The sequence below is a fragment of the Psammomys obesus genome, unplaced genomic scaffold (genome assembly GCF_907164565.1).
Source record: "Psammomys obesus unplaced genomic scaffold, mPsaObe1.curated_primary_1811, whole genome shotgun sequence".
NCBI classification, from domain to species: domain Eukaryota; kingdom Metazoa; phylum Chordata; class Mammalia; order Rodentia; family Muridae; genus Psammomys; species Psammomys obesus.
In genome coordinates, this window is record NW_026591560.1 from 800,739 (window position 1) to 820,256 (window position 19,518).

Consider the following 19,518-nt stretch of genomic DNA (forward strand, 5'->3'; position numbering starts at 1 on the left):
TTGATTCCCAGCAGTGTGAAAAATAAAATGAAGGGGGATGAGTCTGGGGAGGCAGCTCCCTTGGTACCGTTTGCCTAGCACGATGCCTTGGGTTTGAGCTCCGGAACCACACACAGCTGCTTGTGTTGGTACACACACTTGGAATCACAGCTGTGGAGGCAGGGGGCTTGGAAGTTCAAAGTCATGCTTGGCTTCTTAGTGAGTTTGAAGCCAACGTGGGATAAAGGAGACAATAAATAAGGAATTAAGTAAAATGAGAAGACAGGTAGGGAATGGTGTTTGTGTGTGAGGATAGGAAGTGAGCTGCTCTCTGAGAAGACTGGCTGGGGCCAGATTCCCCTGGTTCTCAGGAGAGGAAGCGGTGGAGTAAACTAATGTTCCCTCCCTCCCTGGCCCATCGCACGACATTAGCTTCCCTTCAGCTAGCCTGTGAGGCCAGGGAGGTTGGCTCCTGCTATTGCCCTGTAGGGCATGTCAAGCCTGACCTCCCCTTCCATGCCTGAACTAATAGGAGAGTCACTTTTCCCAGGACCAGATTCCCTGCATGCACAACTCGCCCCAACAAGGGCAGAGCAGCTCTTTTTGAATGCCAGCCTTGGTTTGTACCTGGAAGGAACTCACAGATTAGAGACACTTTAATGGTTTCTAGTGCTCGATAGATACTGTGAGAGTGCAGCCTATGAGTGAAGACCTTCAACCCTGCCTGTGCCCCCAAGGTGATGAGAGTGAGCATGGACTTTTCTGGCCTTTGACCTTCGCAGTTCATGTGAAAGTCTCCAGTTCAGTTCAAACACCAGGTCCTTTCAGGGGCATGCCCATCCTGCTTTCCCCTCTGGCCACCTCCTGTGTTATCCCCAGGGATAGCATCGTGGTTTTCCTGGGGATGGCTGCTCTGTCTTGTCCCTTTCTGTGACTATTCACTGTGAGAAGAAAGATGGGTCTGCTGGCTCGCAGCCTTCTTGAAATCTGGGCTGTTTAAATAGAAGCCTAGCCTTGGAGCACAAGGGGTTGGATTCAAGTCCCAACTCTGCCCAGGAAGTGGGCTGATCACACAGGTGCCAGGAGCCTGTATTAGGAGGCAGCGGATCCTGACCTCCCTGTGACCCAGAGGCTCTGGAGCCTCTGCTATTCTCACCCACCAGCCCTCCTAAGATCAGAGTGTGCCTAGCCTCTCATCCAGCCTCAGGCTGTAGCTTCCTTTTCCTGTGCTCCACCTTTTCCAGCCCCCTCCCACCAGAGTGCAGCTAAGGATGCTTGAAGCGCCTCCCTGAAGCAGAGGCCCTGGGGAGGGACCTGTGGGCCCAGACCAATCCCTTAATCAAGGCTAGAGGCCGGAAAAGGCTGCTTTCGTCCCCCCATTACTGCATGCCGAGAAGCCCTATTACCATTCCACGGCAGGAAGAAAGTGTTAAAGGAGGAGAAAGGAGCCTTCTAATGGGGGGCTGCCTGGCCTCAAGAGATTAGTGGTGGGGGAAGAAGAGGGCCTGGCCCAACAAACAGCTTCCATCCTGTTTTCCAAGGACCTGCTTCCAGAAGCTTCTGGGAAGGTCTCCTTGCAGAAGGCATAGTTTCAGGCCCTGATTCCAGGTCCCCCTGACCTTAGGGTTGGTGAGCAAGGTCCCCTGTGCCTTTCGTTCCTCCTTCCTGACACTCCCACAGGTTTCTTTCCTAGCTGTCACATTACTTATAGAGGGTGTGTGTTTTTATTCCACCTTGACAGCTGGCTTTGAAGAGGGGGTCCTGGCTTTAAACCCAAGCCTGTGGGTACAGAGGCCAACCACCATTCTGAATGGTTCTGTTCCCCAGAGGAGGTTGGTGGCACTTGGAGCTCTGAAGGGGTATTCCTTTTAGAGTCCTGTGAGAGGATGAGGAGACTCACAGGCCTGTACCTCCCTACCTTTTTATTTTTTTATTTTTCTCTTACAGAGCGGGGAGCAGAGGCAGGAAGTCAGAGTTAGGGGTGAAATCCTTACAGGAAGCTGTGTGACCTTGGGCAAGTCCCTTCCCCTCTCTGGGCCTCAAGTGGAGATAATAATCACGGACCACAACTAAAGACAACTAGACTCATTAAGTTTGCCGCCATTATGGTGGAGAGTTGGAGAACAGCCAGTGCCAGGCAGGGCTCCTCTTGAGGCCTGACAGCCCGGGGCCAAGGCGCCAGTAGGGAAGCTCCTCCTTGGCTGACCCTCCTCCCCCAGAGCCAGCTCCAACTCTTTCTGGGTTTCTAGGTGACTTGGCTGGCCCCTCTGGATGAGTTCTACTTTAAACTTGCTGCTGCTGCCTCCTCTGTATTGGGGGGGCTCCCACAGGGGCCCCCAGGCAGGAGCCCCCCCCCCCGCCAAGCCCTGCGGGAGGGGCTGCAGCCCCCACCCCCTGCCGGTGCCCGTGCGCCTGCCCCTTCCGTTCCTCCGAACGTTGGAACACAGATTTCAGGGCACCTACTGCGGGCCAAGGCGCTGCACAACCTCTCCTTTGGGGACACCCACGAGGCTTCTGTCCCCTCTGGGCAAACAACCATTCTTTACTATGCAGTTTTCATCTAGGAGGCTCACAGACACTGGCTCCCATCACGGGGTCAGCAGCACAAGAACTGCGCCAAGGTTTTCTCTGGAAAGCCAGGATGCCTGGGTCCTCAAAGGAGGTGGCAGCTCCAAGCCTCCAAGGGTAGGGACGGGGGAGGGGCGCCTGCCGGCGGGAGGCCCATTAGCCAGCTAAGTGCTCCCTGGGAGGGGGGACTGCGCTGCAGCAGGAGGGGTTGAGGCGAAGTGAGGGCACGCGGGTGGGATGGGATGGAGAGAGCTGGGGTGACGTTTCCTGAGCTCAGTTAAGTGCGGCAGGAGTCGGGTGGGAGACAAGGCTCTGCGTCCCCCAACCCTTATTATCTCCGCCTTAAATACTTTGAGCCCTCAACCGGCTGACCTTGGCCCACGTTAAGCAGCTCCAACACCCGTCCATTCAGGTGCACCCTCAATAGTGCCGTGGCCCCAAGCTCTCTCACTTTATCCAAGGCCCCAGAAAAATTAAGTCCTACTGAGCCCACCAACAAAGACCCTCCCGCCCCCCGCAACTCCGCTCCATCCTCCCTCCGGCTGCAGTCACAGCCCCGACCGCCAGGGGGCGCCGCCGCAGTCCGGGCCGTCAGGCCGCGGTGGGAGGGGGCGGCACCGCCCGACGGGGCGGGGTCGGGCGGGGGCGGGGCCGGGCGCCGAGTCTCCGGTCCGTCCGGGACAGACTGGCTGGCGGGCGGGCGGGCGCTGACGCCGCGGGGCCGGAGCGGGCCGCGCGGGAGCGTGTGGAGAGAGCAGCGGCACCGTCGGTTCCCGTCGGGGCCCCGTAGGTCCCCGAGCCGCCCCTGGCTTGGCCATGGCGGGCGCCAGGCCCGGAGTCCACGCGCTGCAGCTGGAGCCGCCCACCGTGGTGGAGACCCTGCGGCGCGGGAGTAAGTTCATCAAATGGGACGAGGTAAGAGTGGCTGTCCCCTGCCCTGCCAAGATCGGAGGATTCCTTCATTCACATTCGGCTGGATGCCAGGGACCCCCGCTTAAGCGTTGCTTGACCATGGCACCCCCCCATTCCAGCCTTGCTGCACTCCGGAAACTTGAGTCCCCTGTCCTCTTGGTAATTGAAGACTTTGTCGCCCCCCCCCCCCCCCCCCCCCCCCCCCCTCTTCGATTTTACCCCCCCCCCCCCCCCCCCCCCCCCCCCTCCGCAACCTGGTCCTTCAGCTGTGGTCAGTTAGGCTCTCCACTCCTTGGCGTGGAGACTTTGAACCCCAGTAAATCCTGTCCCTCTTCTCACACTCTTTCCCAACCTTGCCAGACGAATTCTGGTTCTGGTCCCCAGATCCCTGCGCCTGGCACTGGACTCTCGGGGCCATAGGGCATCCTTGTCCTGGGTGGGGTGCCACTGGGATCCCACTCTTCTCAGTGCCGCGCCTGAGCAGTTCTGTTCATCACTCTCTTCACCCTGCCCTGGTTGGTACCCCTTCGCTCCGCTTCTGGACAGCGAGCTTTCTGTTCAGGTGGGAGCACCAACTCACTCCTTACTGGAGACTTCGCCCCTTTCCAGGTTCTTCCAACTCTAGGAACTTTGCTCCCCACTCCTTAACTTAGTGACTTTGAACCCCAATAAATCCTGGCCCCCATTTTTTACTGCTTTTCCCCTGGTCCTTTCCCGATGCCCACCTGCGGCTTCTTATCCAGATCCTACATCTCACCCACGTTTTCGTACCGTTCCCTCCCCTGCCCCCTGGGCCCCTCGCTCCCTAGGGCCTCAACCCAGCGGCCTGAGCTTCCTTACTGTTCCTTCCCAGTTGGGCCATAGGCCTGGAAGACGCTAGGTTTCTTTCCGGCTGGGTGGGGCAGGAGTGGGAACTAAGGGGAGGGACTGGGGGCGTGGCTTTAGCGGCAGGTGTGCTGGGCAAGGGGTGCCTAGGCACCCCAGAGGCCCCAGGAGACCCCTTCCCCCAGCCCAGCCTAAAGGGAAAAGTTTCTCCTTTTCCTTGCAGTGTGATAAACCCAAATAAGGAAGTGGAAACAGGGAGAGGGCCTGGGGTGGGTGGGGGTGCTGAGCACAGTTTGGAACTGAAGAGCCAGGGTCCTGGGTGGCCTTTGGAGGTTAGGCCCCTGACGTCGGTATCTCAGGGGCTCCAGGGACAGTACCCACTAATTTTCCCTTTTCTAGCACTTGTTGAGGCTGGGTAGGCAGGCCCAGGGCAAGGTTTGGAATCTCCTGGAGAGGTTGGGACCCAGTGTCTGCCTGCCGTTAGAGTGGAAGGATTATGAATCCCATGGGTTTAGGGCCCTGTGTCCCCAGATCAGCTGCTGTCCTTTTGTAAACCAAGACTGTATGGGTGGGGCTGTGCAATCCCCTTTTCCCAAGAGAGAAACTGAGGCCTCTGCTGTGATGTTGACGATGAGACCAGGAGCAGGGGTCCTGCAGGGGTCGTGGCTTTCTGTTTCCCAAGTCCTAAGACTTTGCTAGTATACCTCTGCAAAACCTGACTCCTCGGTTTCCTCCTGGGTAAAAAGGGGGTTATGGCAGGATGTACCTCACAGGACTTTGGGGAGCATGAGGAGGGGCTTTTGAAATTCAGGATGTAGAACTGGACAAGGTTCACAGTTGGGGCTGTGGGACTGGGAGTGTGCACTGCTGGTGGCAGGACTGTCTAAGCAGCCGTTTGGGGATTTGAATCCTCTTTTGGCTGAAGGGGAGCTCTGCTGACTGGAGTGTATGTCCTGGCTAGTCCTTAGCACATGGTATAGCCCTGGGCATCATTGACGGAGTCATTTTCAGAGAATGGGTATATTCCTAGTATCCTGCCCTTCTGTCAGTCCCTAGAGGGCTGTTAGGAAGAAGATTAAACTCCCTGCCTAGTCATCTGGGGGAGGGGGGCTTTTCTATAAGATGGGGTGAGCCTAGAGACGATGGGGATCGAATAAGGTAGTATGACGGATGATGAGCTGTAAAACAGATCTTAGGGTGGCCAGTTACTGGGAGGCCTCAAGGGATACAGAAAGGCTTCAGATCCAGGCTCCCGAGCCCCTCTGCTCTGATACAGTAGGAGTGTGCCAAAGTAAAGGGGGCTGTGAGGCAGAGGGTTCCAGCACCCCTGACCTCTCAGGCATTCTGGGGAAAACAAGGCTAGGATGGGCTCCTGGAGGCCTCCACAGCACTTTCAAGGGCAGAGAAGAAAGGAAAGCACAGGAGAGGGTGTGGCAAAGGCTGGGTGATGGGGCCCGAGTAGCTAGTAGCCTAGGGGATAGAACCTCAAGGTGGAGGGGAAACTGGGTGGGGCGTTCGGGGCTGAGCTTGAATGCTATGCTAGTCTTCATCTCCAGGAGCACCACTCGGCTGGAGGCGCTTCCTCGTGGGTCCCTGGCAGGAACCCAGCCCACCCCAGCTCTCACTCCAGGGCCCTTTTGTTCTCTTGTACTGCCCTCAGGAGGCCTCCAGTCGGAACCTGGTAACCCTGCGTGTGGATCCCAGTGGCTTCTTCTTGTACTGGACTGGACCCAACATGGTGAGAGTGGTGCTGGTACTGCCGGCTCTGGCCTAGGCCCATATGGGTGGCCTCCGCTCAGTCCTCCTTGCCCTGGGGGTAAGGCCTAGCCAGGGGGTGGCCATTCTCCAGCCTGGGTGGGAAGATTAAAGTCCCCTCGTACTTCTTAGACATAAACCTTGGCTCTGGTTTCCCCAGGAGGTAGACACACTGGACATCAGCTCCATCAGGGACACAAGGACAGGCCGCTATGCCCGCCTGCCCAAGGTGAGAGATAAGACCTCCTACTGACAGGGTTGTCAGGGGACAAGACACTCCTTCTCCTCACCTTGGCTTTCACTACACAGGACCCCAAGATTCGAGAAGTCCTGGGCTTTGGGGGCCCTGACGCCCGGGTGGAGGAGAAGCTGATGACAGTGGTGGCTGGGCCAGACCCAGTAAACATCACGTTCTTGAACTTCATGGCTGTGCAAGATGACACAGTTAAGGTGGGTTGGGGTCAAGAGACAACCCAGGAGGGCAGATGCTTCACTGGAAGACATTATGTAGCCCAGGCTGGCCTCAGGGCGATTCTCCTGCCTAAGTTTCTCAGGTGTGGGCATTACAGGCATGTTGTGTCCTCTTGATGTTATATACACCAGACCCTATTCTGGATGTAGGCTGTGGCTGGGCCAGCTCCTCTGTCCCCTTCACCTCTTCCCTGTGTGCTAATTCTCAGGTCTGGTCCGAGGAGTTGTTTAAACTAGCTATGAACATATTGGCTCAGAACGCCTCCCGGAACACCTTCCTGCGGAAAGCGTGAGCCATGGGTTACCCAGGGGAGCATTGGGGGTCCAGCTGACCAGTCTTCAGATCTGACCCTTTCACCTGCTTCCCCAGATACACGAAGCTGAAGCTGCAGGTGAACCAGGATGGACGAATTCCGGTCAAGAAGTGAGCACCCCCTTCCCCTCAGCATCTTCTGTCCTGCCCTGACCTTGGTGCACTTTGCCCCCCACTGACCCTGACCCCTCCCGCCTGCATCAGCATTCTGAAGATGTTCTCAGCAGACAAGAAGCGGGTGGAGACTGCGCTGGAGTCCTGTGGCCTCAACTTCAACCGGGTGTGTGGGGCCAGGGTCAGGGTGAGGGTGGGGCAGGGTGGGGTGTCACAGCGGGTGGGTGCCCACTTTCTGGAACTGGCCGCCCTAAGTTCTCACTGAACACTCCTCACCCTCAGAGTGAGTCCATCCGGCCTGATGAGTTTTCCTTGGAAATCTTTGAGCGGTTCTTGAACAAGCTATGTCTGCGACCGGATATTGACAAGATCCTGCTGGAGATGTAAGCACCTGGGAGTGGCTCCTGTAGGCTGGCCTCTGCCTCTGGCTTCTGCTCAGTGAAGAGGGGTTCAGGTGGGCGGGTTTGCGGGTGCCAGGGTGAGAAAGGAGGGAACTGCCCAGGGTACTCATGTGGTTTCTGGAGCTCTGTGGCCCCTTTGCCGCAGGGGCCCACTCAGGATGTGACCCAAGGGGCTCAGACATGTGGTGGGACCTGCCTGAGCCACCATAGTGTGAGAGGCCAGAACCAAGACTGGTGCTGGGGTCTAGAGGCTCAGAGTGTGGGGTTGAGCAGTTAGCAGCTTCTAAAGCCCTTATGAATGCTGATGCTAGTCTGTCTTCTGCTTGATAGTGCTGAGTTGTCAGGAGAGAGGACAGGGAAACTGAGGCCCAGAATACCAATCTGTGGCTGCTGAAGCTAGGGGCAGGCCTTCCCACTTCCGTCTCCCAGGGTGAGGGCTTAGCACCAGGTGGGAGCCAAGCCTATAGCCTGACCCAGCTTCTGGGCCCCTCCAGAGGTGCCAAGGGCAAGCCATATCTCACCCTGGAGCAGCTCATGGACTTTATCAACCAGAAGCAAAGAGACCCAAGACTCAATGAAGTGCTGTACCCACCTCTGCGGCCCTCACAGGCTCGGTTGCTCATCGAGAAGTATGAGCCTAACCAGCAGTTCCTGGAGCGCGGTGAGCAGCTAGTGGCAGTGGGGCAGCGGGGGTGGGAATGGACCAAGCCCAGCTGACCTGTTGGTACCCCATCCCCAGACCAGATGTCTATGGAGGGTTTCAGCCGCTACCTGGGAGGGGAGGAGAATGGCATTCTGCCTCTGGAAGCCCTGGATCTCAGCATGGACATGACACAGCCACTGAGTGCATACTTCATCAATTCCTCACACAACACCTATCTCACTGGTGAGAGAGAGAGCAGGGAGCTAAACCGCCCACATCCTCTGCCCTCACGTGCTTCTCCTTTGGGGGACAAGTTTTCAACCTGATAATTCATTGGCTAACTCTGGGGAAGGGGCAGGAGCTTGCCCTAGAGTCAGTTTCTCTGTGGGGTGGTGCCTCATGGGTGGGTGTCTTGAAGTGTCCTTGGGGAGGGACTGAGGGCTTATCCGTTGGCATTATGCAGGAGTAGCCTGTACAGATGTCTGGACAGGAAGGAGGTGGTTTTAGAAGTAAAAAAGGGCTGAGGGCGCAACTCAGGGATCGAGTGCTGGTCTACCACGTGCATAGACCCAGGAGACGCAAAAAAGGAAGCCAGGATGGGTGGAACATGGGCCTACAGGCAGGCACACAGTAGGATTCGGCCCGTGAGAGAAGGCTGGAAAGCGGAGGCAGGTCTAGAAGGCTTCCCATTTCGGTGTGAATGGCAAAGAGTTTCTTTGGACGGCCTGAAGTGGGGAAGCACTGGGAGATTGTCAGAGGTTCTGTGGAGATTTGGTTGGAGGCAGGGAGGTGCTCCCCCTAAGAGGAAAGGTGGTATGGCTGGTGCGGGCCAGGCATGGGGGGTAGGAGTAGATACAGTAAATACTAGTTAGGTCCTAGGGAGCTCTGGAAGGTAACTAGGGAGCCCATAGTTCAGGCTAGTGGGGCAGTGCTGGGGGTGTTTTGTGTGAGAGAATGGGAGCCTTGGGGGAGGAGCCAGCCGGGTCTGCGAATGCTATTGAATGCCTACTCTGCGCCGACCTGGTGAATGCCAGGGACTGGGGTTTAGGATGTCTGCCCTTTCCTTCTGGGGGCAGTGGTGCTGGCTCCACAGTGAGCGGAGGACCAAAAGGCTGGCCAGAGTGTACCACCTGGAACTGGGCTATGTTGGGGGCCTCTCTGTCCCCAGTCTGGGTTGGTCCCGCATGGAGCTGGGTGGCCAGTGGATAGTGACCCAGCCTCACCTGCAGCGGGCCAGCTGGCTGGGACGTCGTCGGTGGAGATGTACCGCCAGGCACTGCTGTGGGGTTGCCGCTGTGTGGAGCTGGATGTATGGAAAGGACGGCCACCAGAGGAAGAGCCCTTCATTACCCATGGCTTCACCATGACCACTGAGGTGCCATTACGTGATGTGCTGGAGGCCATTGCTGAGTCAGCCTTCAAGACCTCACCCTATCCTGTCATCCTCTCCTTCGAGAACCATGTGGACTCGTGAGTGGGCCTGCCCAGGGAATCTCTAGAGAGCCCTCTGAGGGAGGGTAGACCCCAACGCAGCCCTCATCCTTGAATGCTTTCATCACCTCTGACCCTGGGGATGCTCACCCACTCTATAGGCCTCTGGCCTGAGCTGCCTCAACTCCCCTGGGAACCTCAGAGCTCTGACCTTGTCCCCACAGGGCAAAGCAGCAGGCCAAGATGGCTGAGTACTGCCGTTCTATCTTTGGGGATGCACTGCTCATTGACCCACTTGACAAGTACCCGGTATGGGGGGCTTGGAGTTAAGGCAGGGTGTGTGGAGGTGAAGGGTGACTGAACAGGTCCTGACTTGTCCACACTGCCCAGCTATCTGCGGGCGTTCCCCTGCCTAGTCCACAGGACCTGATGGGTCGTATCCTGGTGAAGAATAAGAAGAGACACCGGCCCAGCACAGGTGCCCCTGACAGCTCAGTTCGCAAGCGGCCACTGGAGCAGAGCAACTCAGCCCTGAGTGAGAGCTCAGCCGCCACAGAGCCTTCCTCACCTCAGCTTGGTATGGCCTGGCCTGACCTCCAGCCCTGATCCTAACAGTGACTTGACCTCTCACCCCATTGTCTCCATCACTCGGCCCCTGACCTCCTTTCTTACCACCTCTTGGCTGGGTAGTGATCTCTCAGCCCTGACTTCCAATGTATCACTGCTGTCTGGCCAGGGTAGGGCTTTGGATTCTGACCTTTGACCTCATCGAACCTCTTCCCTTGGGCCCCAGACACTTGATTTGTAACCTCTACTGAGTCTTTGTTCAACCAGCTACTTAAAATTTCAGCTAACCTTTGCCCAGTCACTTTACTGAGGTCCATCATCACATGACACTTAACTGCTCACCCCAGTAATTCCTGCTGGGTATGGCTCTGGGGAGCCCAGTTTGCAGCCCCACTATGTCACTGGTTAGCTGCTATTCAGGCTGTTCTAGTTCCCTGCTATATATAACTGTGACCTGTGACATCTCTGGGCAACCACAGCTTTAATGCTACCCAGACCTTGACCTCTACCCTCTCCCAAAGCTGTACTCGTCTAAGAGGGCACACCCCACCCGTACTGAGCACAACCTTCAGGCCTCAGCATGAGCCTGTGGTTTTGACATCTGACCCTTGGCCCTCGGACAGGGTCCCCCAGCTCTGACAGCTGCCCTGGCCTAAGCAATGGGGAGGAAGTGGGACTTGAGAAGACCAGCCTGGAGCCCCAGAAGTCTCTGGGCGAGGAGGGCCTCAACCGGGGACCTAATGTTCTCATACCTGCTGACCGAGAGGATGAGGAGGAAGATGAAGAAGAAGAGGAAACAACGGATCCGAAAAAACCCACCACTGATGAGGTGAGGGCCACAGGCGGGTTTGCTGAGCACCTGCTTGGTGGCAGCCATTGTGCTGGTCGTTTGCTCTCTGGGAGCTCGGTGCATGTAGGCCCCAGTTTAAGCAGGTGTGCGAATGAGTATGCAAGAGTTAGGATGCAAGGAAACCTCACGGCTCCGCTAGTAAAAGCAGCTGCCTCTACATGCCTGTCCCCCTTACATATCATAAATAAACAAATAAAAATGTAACAATAAAAGCTAGCCAGGTGTTGGGGAGCACGCCTTTAATCCTAGTCTTGGGAGGCATGAATAGGTGGATCTCTGAGTTTGAGGCCGGCCTGATCTACAGAGTGAGTTCCACAACGGTCAAGGCCACACAGAGAAACTGTCTCAAACAAACAAACAAAAGAGCGTGCCAGTGCGTGCCATTAATCTCAGGAGACAGAGGCAGGTCGATCTCTAAGTTTGAGTTGAGCTTGGTCTATCCGCACAGTGAGTTCTAGGCTATCCAGAGCAACATAGACTGTCTCAAAATAAATAAATAAAAATAATTATTAAAAAAAAAAGTATTAGAGAACAGGACTGGCAAGATGACATAGCCAGCGGTGGTGCTTACCTGGTGGCCTGAGTGTGATACCCGGAACCCAAGGCAGAAGGACAGAACTGACCTCTAGACCTCTGACCTAGAACTTGTCCTCTGATTAACATGTGTGCACTGTGGCAGCAAGTACCCACACTTACACACTCAATCTCTCTCTCTCTCTCTCTCTCTCACACACACACACACACACACACACGAAAGTAATAAATAGAGTTAAGAGTTTAAGTAAGCTGGAGAGATGGCTCAGAGGATAAGAGCACTGGCTGCTCTTCCAAAGGTCCTGAGTTCAGTTCCCACAACCACATGGTGTCTCACAACCGTTTGTAATGAGATCTGGTGTCCTCTTCCGGCATGCAGGCAGAACAGTGTATACATAATAAGTTAATAAACTAAGGAAGAAAAAAGAAAGGAAAAAAAAAAAAAAGAAAATACTGAAAAAGAAGAGTTTAAGTAAAAAAGGATACAGAATTGCAGAGTCAGGAAAAGGGACTGTGCTGTGGCAGAGAAGCTGAAGCAGAGACTTAAACCTAAAGAGGTCAGACTAGCAAGTGCCAAGGCCCTGTGTCAGGGGAGACTAGTACAAGAAGAGGGGGTTTCAAGGGGAATTCTGGGGCGTAGAGGTGACAGAAAGGTCACTGTGGCTGTTGTGGGAGGGTAGATTTGAGAGAGCCCCTGAGTTGGGGAGGGTGTGTGTGTGTGTGTGTGTGTGTGTGCGCGCGCGTGTGCGCGTGCGTGTGCTTGCGCGCAAGTGCGCACGCGCAGGCCAGCGAGAAGCCTCTTATCAAGGTGATATGCCATCTTACAGGAAGCTGCTGGGCAGTATGCCTGCAGGTGTGGGAAAGGGCCAGCCCCTCTTTTGTGTGTGTGGTGGGGGGGCGGGGAACAGTAAGGGACATCTGGTAATGCTGACCTTGAGTTTGGGGCCTGCAGGGCACAGCCAGCAGTGAGGTCAATGCCACCGAGGAGATGTCGACACTTGTCAACTACATTGAGCCCGTCAAGTTCAAGTCCTTTGAAGCAGCTCGAAGTGAGTGGGGATGGGTGACTGGGAGCTGGCCCTGCCTGGCCTTGCCAGGTATTACACCTTCCCTCCACCACCCCCAGAAAGGAACAAGTGCTTCGAGATGTCATCCTTCGTTGAGACCAAGGCAATGGAGCAACTGACCAAGAGTCCCATGGAGTTTGTGGAGTATCCTCCCAGTCACTGGGCCTGGAATGGGGTCAGGCAGGGAGGATCACAGTATGCGTGGGGTCCTCAGTAGGTTGAGGTGTGAAGGCCTGGGGCAGCAGGGACAGCTTTGCAGGGAATGGGATTCTGAGAGCCTCGGGATGGGGCCAGAGGTGGAGACTGGCAGCGGGTGTCTCACTCCCTTATGGCCCTGACCACCAACCACAGATACAACAAAAAGCAGCTTAGCCGCATCTATCCCAAGGGCACCCGTGTGGACTCCTCCAATTACATGCCTCACCTCTTCTGGAACGTGGGTTGCCAGCTTGTTGCCCTCAACTTCCAGACCTTGGGTGAGCTCTGGCCCTCTCACTTAGAGTTTTTATTGGTGGGGAAAAAACAATGTGACCAAAAGCAACTTGGGAAGGAAGGGGTTTATTTCATCATACAGTTTCCAAGCCCATCACTGAGGGAAGCAAGGTCAGGAACTGGAGCAGAAGCCACGGAGGAATGCTGCATTTGGCTTGCTTCTTGTGGCTTGCTCGATCTGCCTTAATGCAGCATCCAGGATCACCAGCCCCGGGGGTGGCCCACAGTGGGATAAGCCCTCCCATATCAATCATTAACCAAAAAAAAAAAAAAAAAAAAAAGAAAGAAAGAAAGAAAAAAGCACCACAGGCCAATCTGGTGAGAGGCATTTTCTCAAATGAGTTTCCCTCTTCCGAAGTGACTCTGGTTGGGGTCAAGTTGACATAAAACTGGCCAGTACATCCTCCTTAACCCTGACCCATCTTTAACCCAGACTTTGTCCTGAGCCCTCACCTTAGCTAATTCTGTGGACCCTCACCTGTCTAGTTGTTCTTGAACCTGGACCCTTGAGTCCATTTGAACCCATCATCCCTGGTCCTGGGCTTTGAACTCTGGCTGACCTCCCCCCCCTGCCCCCCTTCTCCCCGGCTAGGCCACCTAACTAACCCTGCCTGTGTTGCCTACAGACATGCCAATGCAGCTCAACGCAGGGGTGTTTGAGTACAACGGGCGCAGTGGGTACTTGCTCAAGCCTGAGTTCATGCGGCGGCCGGACAAGTCTTTTGACCCCTTCACTGAGGTCATCGTAGATGGCATAGTGGCCAACGCCTTGCGGGTCAAGGTGGGGCCTGGGTGGGGTTGGGCCTAGGGTTTTCTGAGGGCAAGACACACAGCAGCTGCCTTACTTACTTTCTTGGGCTGTCCTTCCCCAGGTGATTTCGGGGCAGTTCCTGTCTGACAGGAAGGTGGGTATCTATGTCGAGGTGGACATGTTTGGTCTCCCAGTCGACACAAGACGCAAATACCGCACACGGACATCTCAGGGGAACTCATTTAACCCTGTGTGGGATGAGGAGCCTTTTGACTTCCCCAAGGTGAGTCCACAATGTAGCAGGCCAACCCACCCTGATTTATCCGTGCTCTCAGTAGGGGTCAGGCCCTGGTAGTGACTGATGGTCAGAAGATGGGAAGGGCAAATGACCTTCCAGACCCTGGGTCAGGCTTGAGTTCCCTGTCCTCTTCTGAGTGACAGGTGTGATAAGGAGAGACAGGGGCTGTAGGGTAGGGATGATGACAGCATGTCCTGTCTTGTGTCATTTTGTTCCTTCTCTACATGAGGAACAGATACTGCCTGCCTCATCTCCAAGGCAGGGAGCGCTTGCCAGAGACCACAGCTACAAGCTTGATCTCCCTCGTAATGTGTCATGGGAATGTGGCCTCTGCTCTTGACCTGGTTGAGGTGTGTCCTGAATTTATACACATGGCTCAGAACTATACTGAGTTGCTAAGCAGGCCATGATGTGACCTGTCTTGTCCTATGGATCGCCCTGAGGGCTTCTGGTGTTCCTGCCTCAGGACTCTTAGTGGTCACTGGTCCTCCCTTGAGCTGGGTTTCTGTGCTCTGAGGGTGAAGCCTTGGTGGTTGTGGTATAATGGCCTTAGGTCTACCCCATGGCTCAGCAGTCTGGGCTCCACAGGTTGTGCTGCCCACGCTGGCCTCACTTCGTATTGCAGCCTTTGAGGAGGGTGGCAGGTTTGTTGGGCACCGCATCCTGCCTGTCTCTGCTATTCGCTCAGGTGAGTCCTTAGGTTTTGGGTGGCACTGGGGTGGCTTGGGGATTTAGCCAGGCCTACCCACCTTGCTGTCCTGCCCACCCAGGATATCACTATGTCTGCCTGCGAAATGAGGCCAACCAGCCATTGTGCCTGCCTGCCCTGCTTATCTACACTGAGGCTTCTGACTACATCCCAGATGACCACCAGGGTGAGGCAGGGTGGTAGGCCACAGCAGGAGCCAGAAGGGTGGGGGCTGGGGTTGGGCAATGGCTAAATTAGGTGCCCCAGTTCAAGTGGTGTCAGACTTCCCAGCCTTGGAGCCCTGTGCTGGCAGGAAGAGTGTGGCCTGGGCTTTGGTCTGAAGACTGGGCCTTCTGCTTCCTCCAGACTATGCAGAGGCCCTGATTAACCCCATCAAACATGTCAGCCTGATGGACCAGCGGGCCAAGCAGCTGGCCGCTCTCATTGGGGAGAGTGAGGTAAGTGGGCCCACAGTGGAGGTGGGCAGGGCTAGGCCCACCATGACACTGGAGACCAGTGGACAACTCTTCCACAGGTACCCCCAGCTCCCAGCCCTGCCATCTGATGCCTCTCTCCAAACTATGCTGTTAAGTGTCTTACTGCAGACCCTGGTTTCATGTCTCACCAGCCCAGCTCATGCCTGGGAAGCCTGCTCCCTTTTCTGGGTTCTTTTGTCTCACTCAAACCTGGAAATGAAGTCAAGTGGCTGCTAAGTGCCAGCTTGCTGCCAGGCCTAGAGGGAGGTCAGTCACATCCTTGGCTCATTGCCATGTTCCTCACAAGAGATGGGACACTGAGGCTATGGGAAGTGGCTCGGCTTCATACAGCCTGGCTGGGATCCCAGCGCATTTTCAGCCCCGAAAGCTTGACCTTTCTGCCATGTTGCACAGGGGCGTTGGATGGCTTGCCATGGGCGGAAGGACTGTGGGTCTTTCCTTCTGTGTGTAAACATGTTGGTATGTGTGTACATACATGTGTCTGTGGTTTTCTAGAGACACTCTTCACCTTATTTTCGGAGGTAGGGTCTCTCATTGAACCAGACTGGCTGGCCAGTGGACTCAGGGGATCCCCCTGTCTTTGCCTACCCCAGCACTGGGGCTGTAGGCACCAAGGGATCTGACCACAGGACCTCATGCTTTCATGGCAAACATGTTGCTGAGTCAGTCAGTTTTCTAACCCCTTACCTCTTCTCCCCAATGCTGGATATGGATGGAGCCCAGGGTCTTAAGCAGGCCAGGCAAATGCTCTGCCCGCAGCTCAGTTGCGGGCTCTTGAAAGAGGACGTACCCAGCTGCACTGATTTGCGTTGTGTCTAGACTGCATTTTCTCAAGCCCCAGGTGGGGTCAGAGCCTGGGGTTTCCATACACTGGGGCACTGGAAGCCAGAAAAGCCATGAGGAGATAGTGGCTTCAGCGGGAGGTGTCAGGAGCAGAGGCTCAGCCACATGTCCTGACCCAGTCCCCATGGGCCTGTGGCGGCCAGGAAAGAGATGACTGCAATTAGGGCTGTGAGGAGCTGTTAGTCGAAGAGACTGGTGCCCGCTCTGCAGTTGCTTCCTTTGCTGATTAAATCAGCAGCTGAGCATCCAGGAGGAGGACAAACCACCAGGCAAGGGAGGGAGGGACAGAGGGAGGACTCTTGGGGCTGGGCCAGGCTTTTCCAGAATCATCTGGGAGCTGAAGACATGCAGTGATCTGGTAATAGCCTTCCTGGCTGCTGTGAACAAGGGGCTAGGGGTGCCTGTTGTTTATCTCATTGTGTAGGCAGAGGGAGCTGGTAGAGGTATAGGGCATCCAGGAGGTGGAAGGACCCAAGAGGGATGGAGAGAACATCTTTAGAAAGGGCATTCTCTCTTACAGGCTCAAGCCAGTACAGAGACTTATCAGGAGACCCAGTCTCAACAGCCAGGGTCACAGGTCTCCTCTAACCCCATACCTAACCCACTGGAAGCTTCGCCTCGATGGCCTCCAGGCCCTACCACCTCCCCCACTAGCACCTCCCTCAGTAGCCCAGGTAAGGGACAGCCTGTGCTACGGGTGGGCCAAGGGGAGCCAGCCCCAGCCAGATCCCTCAGCTCACCACGGCTCTGCTTTCCAGGGCAGCGAGATGATTTGATTGCCAGCATCCTCTCTGGTAAGAGGTCTAAGCTGGGGCACGATCACCTGGTGGGCATCAGCCCCACCCAGCTCAGCAATGCCCGGCCCACCTCGGGCCCACCTTGCCTGCTACCCTGCCTCCTTTGCTCCCCCTTGCAGACGTGACCCCTAGCCCTCTGGAGGAGCTCCGAAGCCACAAGGCTATGGTGAAGCTCCAGAGCCGGCAGGATCGAGACCTGAGGGAGCTGCATAAAAAGCACCAGCGCAAGGCTGTGGCCCTCACCCGCCGCCTCCTGGATGCACTGGCCCAGGCCAGGGCTGAGGGCAAGTGCCGGCCCTCCCCCAGTGCCCCGTGAGTGCCCTGCAGCCTGTTGCCACCTGTGTGGTGTGCTGACAGCAACACTGGAGGGAAGTGTGCGTGTGAGTCTCCAGGCTGGGTGGGCATGCTCAGATGACAGGGAGGTGAAGGCAGGCTCCCATACTGGGTCCTCACTCTTTCCTGGGAGTTCCACCTCTTCTGAAGTTCCCCCCCCGCCAAGAAGCAGGAACCCAACTCCTGTGTGGAGCTAAGGAACAGCTGCTGACCCCTGCTGGGGCCTCTTGATTTGCATAGCATACTTCACCTGGCTGGTGCCTGCCACTGCCTGCTGGCATTGAGCCCTGCTCTAACTGTCCTCCTATACCAAGACCCGGCATTATTGAGAAAGTTCTCCCTACAGGGGCAGAGCTACCAATGAGGACATGGAGGAGGAAATGGAAGCCAAGCAGTATCGAGAGTTCCAGAATCGACAGGTACAGAGCCTGCTGGAGCTGAGGGAGGCCCAGGCAGATGCAGAGACGGAACGGAGGCTGGAGCACCTGAGACAGGTGAGAGGGGCTTGTGGTGTTGGCAGGGAGAGTCAGCTTCCTGTGTGGACCAGGAAGCTGCCCACATCGGCCCCACGTTACCTTCTGGCTGCCTGCCTCCCCAGGCTCAGCAGCGGCTCAGGGAGGTTGTCCTGGACGCACACTCAACTCAGCTCAAGAGGCTGAAGGAGATGAATGAAAGGTAAAGACAGAAGATCCTGTGTGAGTGCAGTGGGACTCTGGCGCCCAGAGCCCCGCCTCTGACCCAGTCCTGTCCCTCTTTGCTGCTGCAGGGAGAAGAAGGAGCTTCAGAAGATCCTGGACAGGAAGCGCAACAATAGTATCTCAGAGGCCAAGACAAGAGAGAAACACAAGAAGGAGGTGTAAGTGTGCTGGGGCCGGGCGCCATTGAGTGAGGGGAGGCAGGGAGAAAGCCTGGGCACCCAGCCATCCCTTTCACCTCTGCAGGGAACTGACAGAGATTAATCGGAGGCACATCACGGAGTCGGTCAACTCCATCCGACGGGTGAGTGAGCCCCACCTCTCTTCCTGGCTTGGTGCCACATTACTCTCCTAATGCCTTTATCCAGGGACTGCACCCACCGACATCCTGGTACATGCATCATATCCAACACTTTTAGCGTCCTTGGGAGCGCTGACCCCTCCCACCATTCAGTGCCCCCAGGCCTTGCCCCTCCCTCAGCTCAACTCTCGCCCTCCTTTACAGCTGGAGGAGGCCCAGAAGCAGCGCCATGAACGCCTGGTGGCAGGGCATCAGCAAATCCTCCAGCAGCTAGTGGAAGAGGAGCCTAAGGTGAGGCCCAGAGGAGGCGGACAGGCGGGTGGCGAGGGGGCTGGGCAGCCTGGCCCCTCCAGGACACTCATCCTCTTGCAGCTGCTGGCCCAGCTGACCCAGGAGTGTCAGGAACAGCGGGAGAGGTTGCCCCAGGAGATCCGTCGGTGCCTGCTGGGCGAGACTTCAGAGGCGCTGGGGGACAGCCCCCTGGTGGCCTGTGCCAGCAATGGTCATGCGCCTGGGAGTGGTGGGCACCTATCTGGAGCTGACTCGGAGAGCCAGGAGGAGAACACCCAGCTCTGAACTGGCTAAGCAAGAGGTGGCCACAGGACTGGGTGGGCACTGGGCTGTGGGTAGAAGACACTAATGCTTTGGTTTTTCTTTTTTGTTAACCTCTTATCTTTAGAAATTTTATTTTTTTAAAATCTGAGGCAAATGCCTCACACTAACCCCCTTCGTTTCCTTGGGGCTTCTTTGGTCCTTAGCCTCCCTTCTAACTCCAGGCCTCTAGAAATGGCTGGGGCTTGTACTCCACTACAGTCGAACAAGATGGTTGTCCCCCACTCCCAAGGAGCAGTAGCTGGATGCAGCCCTAAAGTCCCGGGGAGTAGAGGCCAACCCTTTATATGGGGATTTTTTTTACATGAATAAAAGCGGACTTCAGGGACCCTGTGTACAGTGTGGTTGGATGAAAACTTTAGCTCTGGTACTGCCATTTCCTCTGGGGCCTCAGTTTACTCATCTGTAAAATGGGGTTAAGCCACTGGTCAGACTCCTAGCAATTTCAAGGTTTGAACTTGGCTGCCTTGCCCAAGGTGACCTTCCCTGCTAGAGGTGGCTCTGGCCTTCCCGCCTCTGCTCTGAGCCCCATTAGTCTCTTCTCTTCAGCCTTTCCCTGTCTTTCTTTGCTCAGATCCTGCTTCAGGAAGCTTTCCCTGTCCCCCTTCCTGTTCCCTCTGACCTAAGCACCCAGCGTCTTCTGCCAGGGCTGCTGAGGGCCCCATACAGGGATGGAGTGGCTGATTGGAGCTGAGTTTTCAGATTGGTGAGAAGGTCCACAGCTCTTAGGAGAAAGGAACTTGCTGGCCTGGCTCTGACACGCTGTGAATGCCCTGTGGCC

The 19,518-nt window shown here is 56.1% G+C and overlaps 1 protein-coding gene across 1 annotated transcript; it reads left to right on the forward strand.

Moving 5' to 3' along the window:
* Positions 1-3,250: 3,250 nt before the first annotated feature.
* Positions 3,251-19,065, forward strand: Plcb3 (phospholipase C beta 3). Its single transcript, XM_055610454.1, has 31 exons — positions 3,251-3,462; positions 5,945-6,022; positions 6,200-6,268; positions 6,349-6,489; positions 6,720-6,799; positions 6,881-6,934; positions 7,028-7,103; positions 7,220-7,320; positions 7,833-7,999; positions 8,078-8,224; positions 9,211-9,451; positions 9,637-9,721; positions 9,803-9,989; positions 10,603-10,808; positions 12,316-12,412; positions 12,490-12,574; positions 12,782-12,906; positions 13,549-13,703; positions 13,795-13,956; positions 14,560-14,659; positions 14,742-14,846; positions 15,026-15,117; positions 16,520-16,673; positions 16,758-16,793; positions 16,916-17,108; positions 17,476-17,623; positions 17,728-17,804; positions 17,896-17,985; positions 18,071-18,128; positions 18,330-18,416; positions 18,498-19,065. Exons 1-31 carry the CDS (start codon positions 3,364-3,366, stop codon positions 18,699-18,701), a joined length of 3,699 nt encoding a protein of 1,232 aa, XP_055466429.1. The 5' UTR covers positions 3,251-3,363; the 3' UTR covers positions 18,702-19,065.
* Positions 19,066-19,518: the final 453 nt, after the last annotated feature.

Excerpts from the sequence above, each read along its gene's own strand:
- Plcb3 (XM_055610454.1), top strand. The coding sequence starts at position 3,364 with ATGGCGGGCGCCAGGCCCGGAGTCCACGCGCTGCAGCTGGAGCCGCCC. Across the intron at positions 6,023-6,199 it reads ACTGGACTGGACCCAACATG|GAGGTAGACACACTGGACAT; the intron begins GTGAGAGTGGTG and ends TGGTTTCCCCAG. Across the intron at positions 7,104-7,219 it reads GTGGCCTCAACTTCAACCGG|AGTGAGTCCATCCGGCCTGA; the intron begins GTGTGTGGGGCC and ends CCTCACCCTCAG.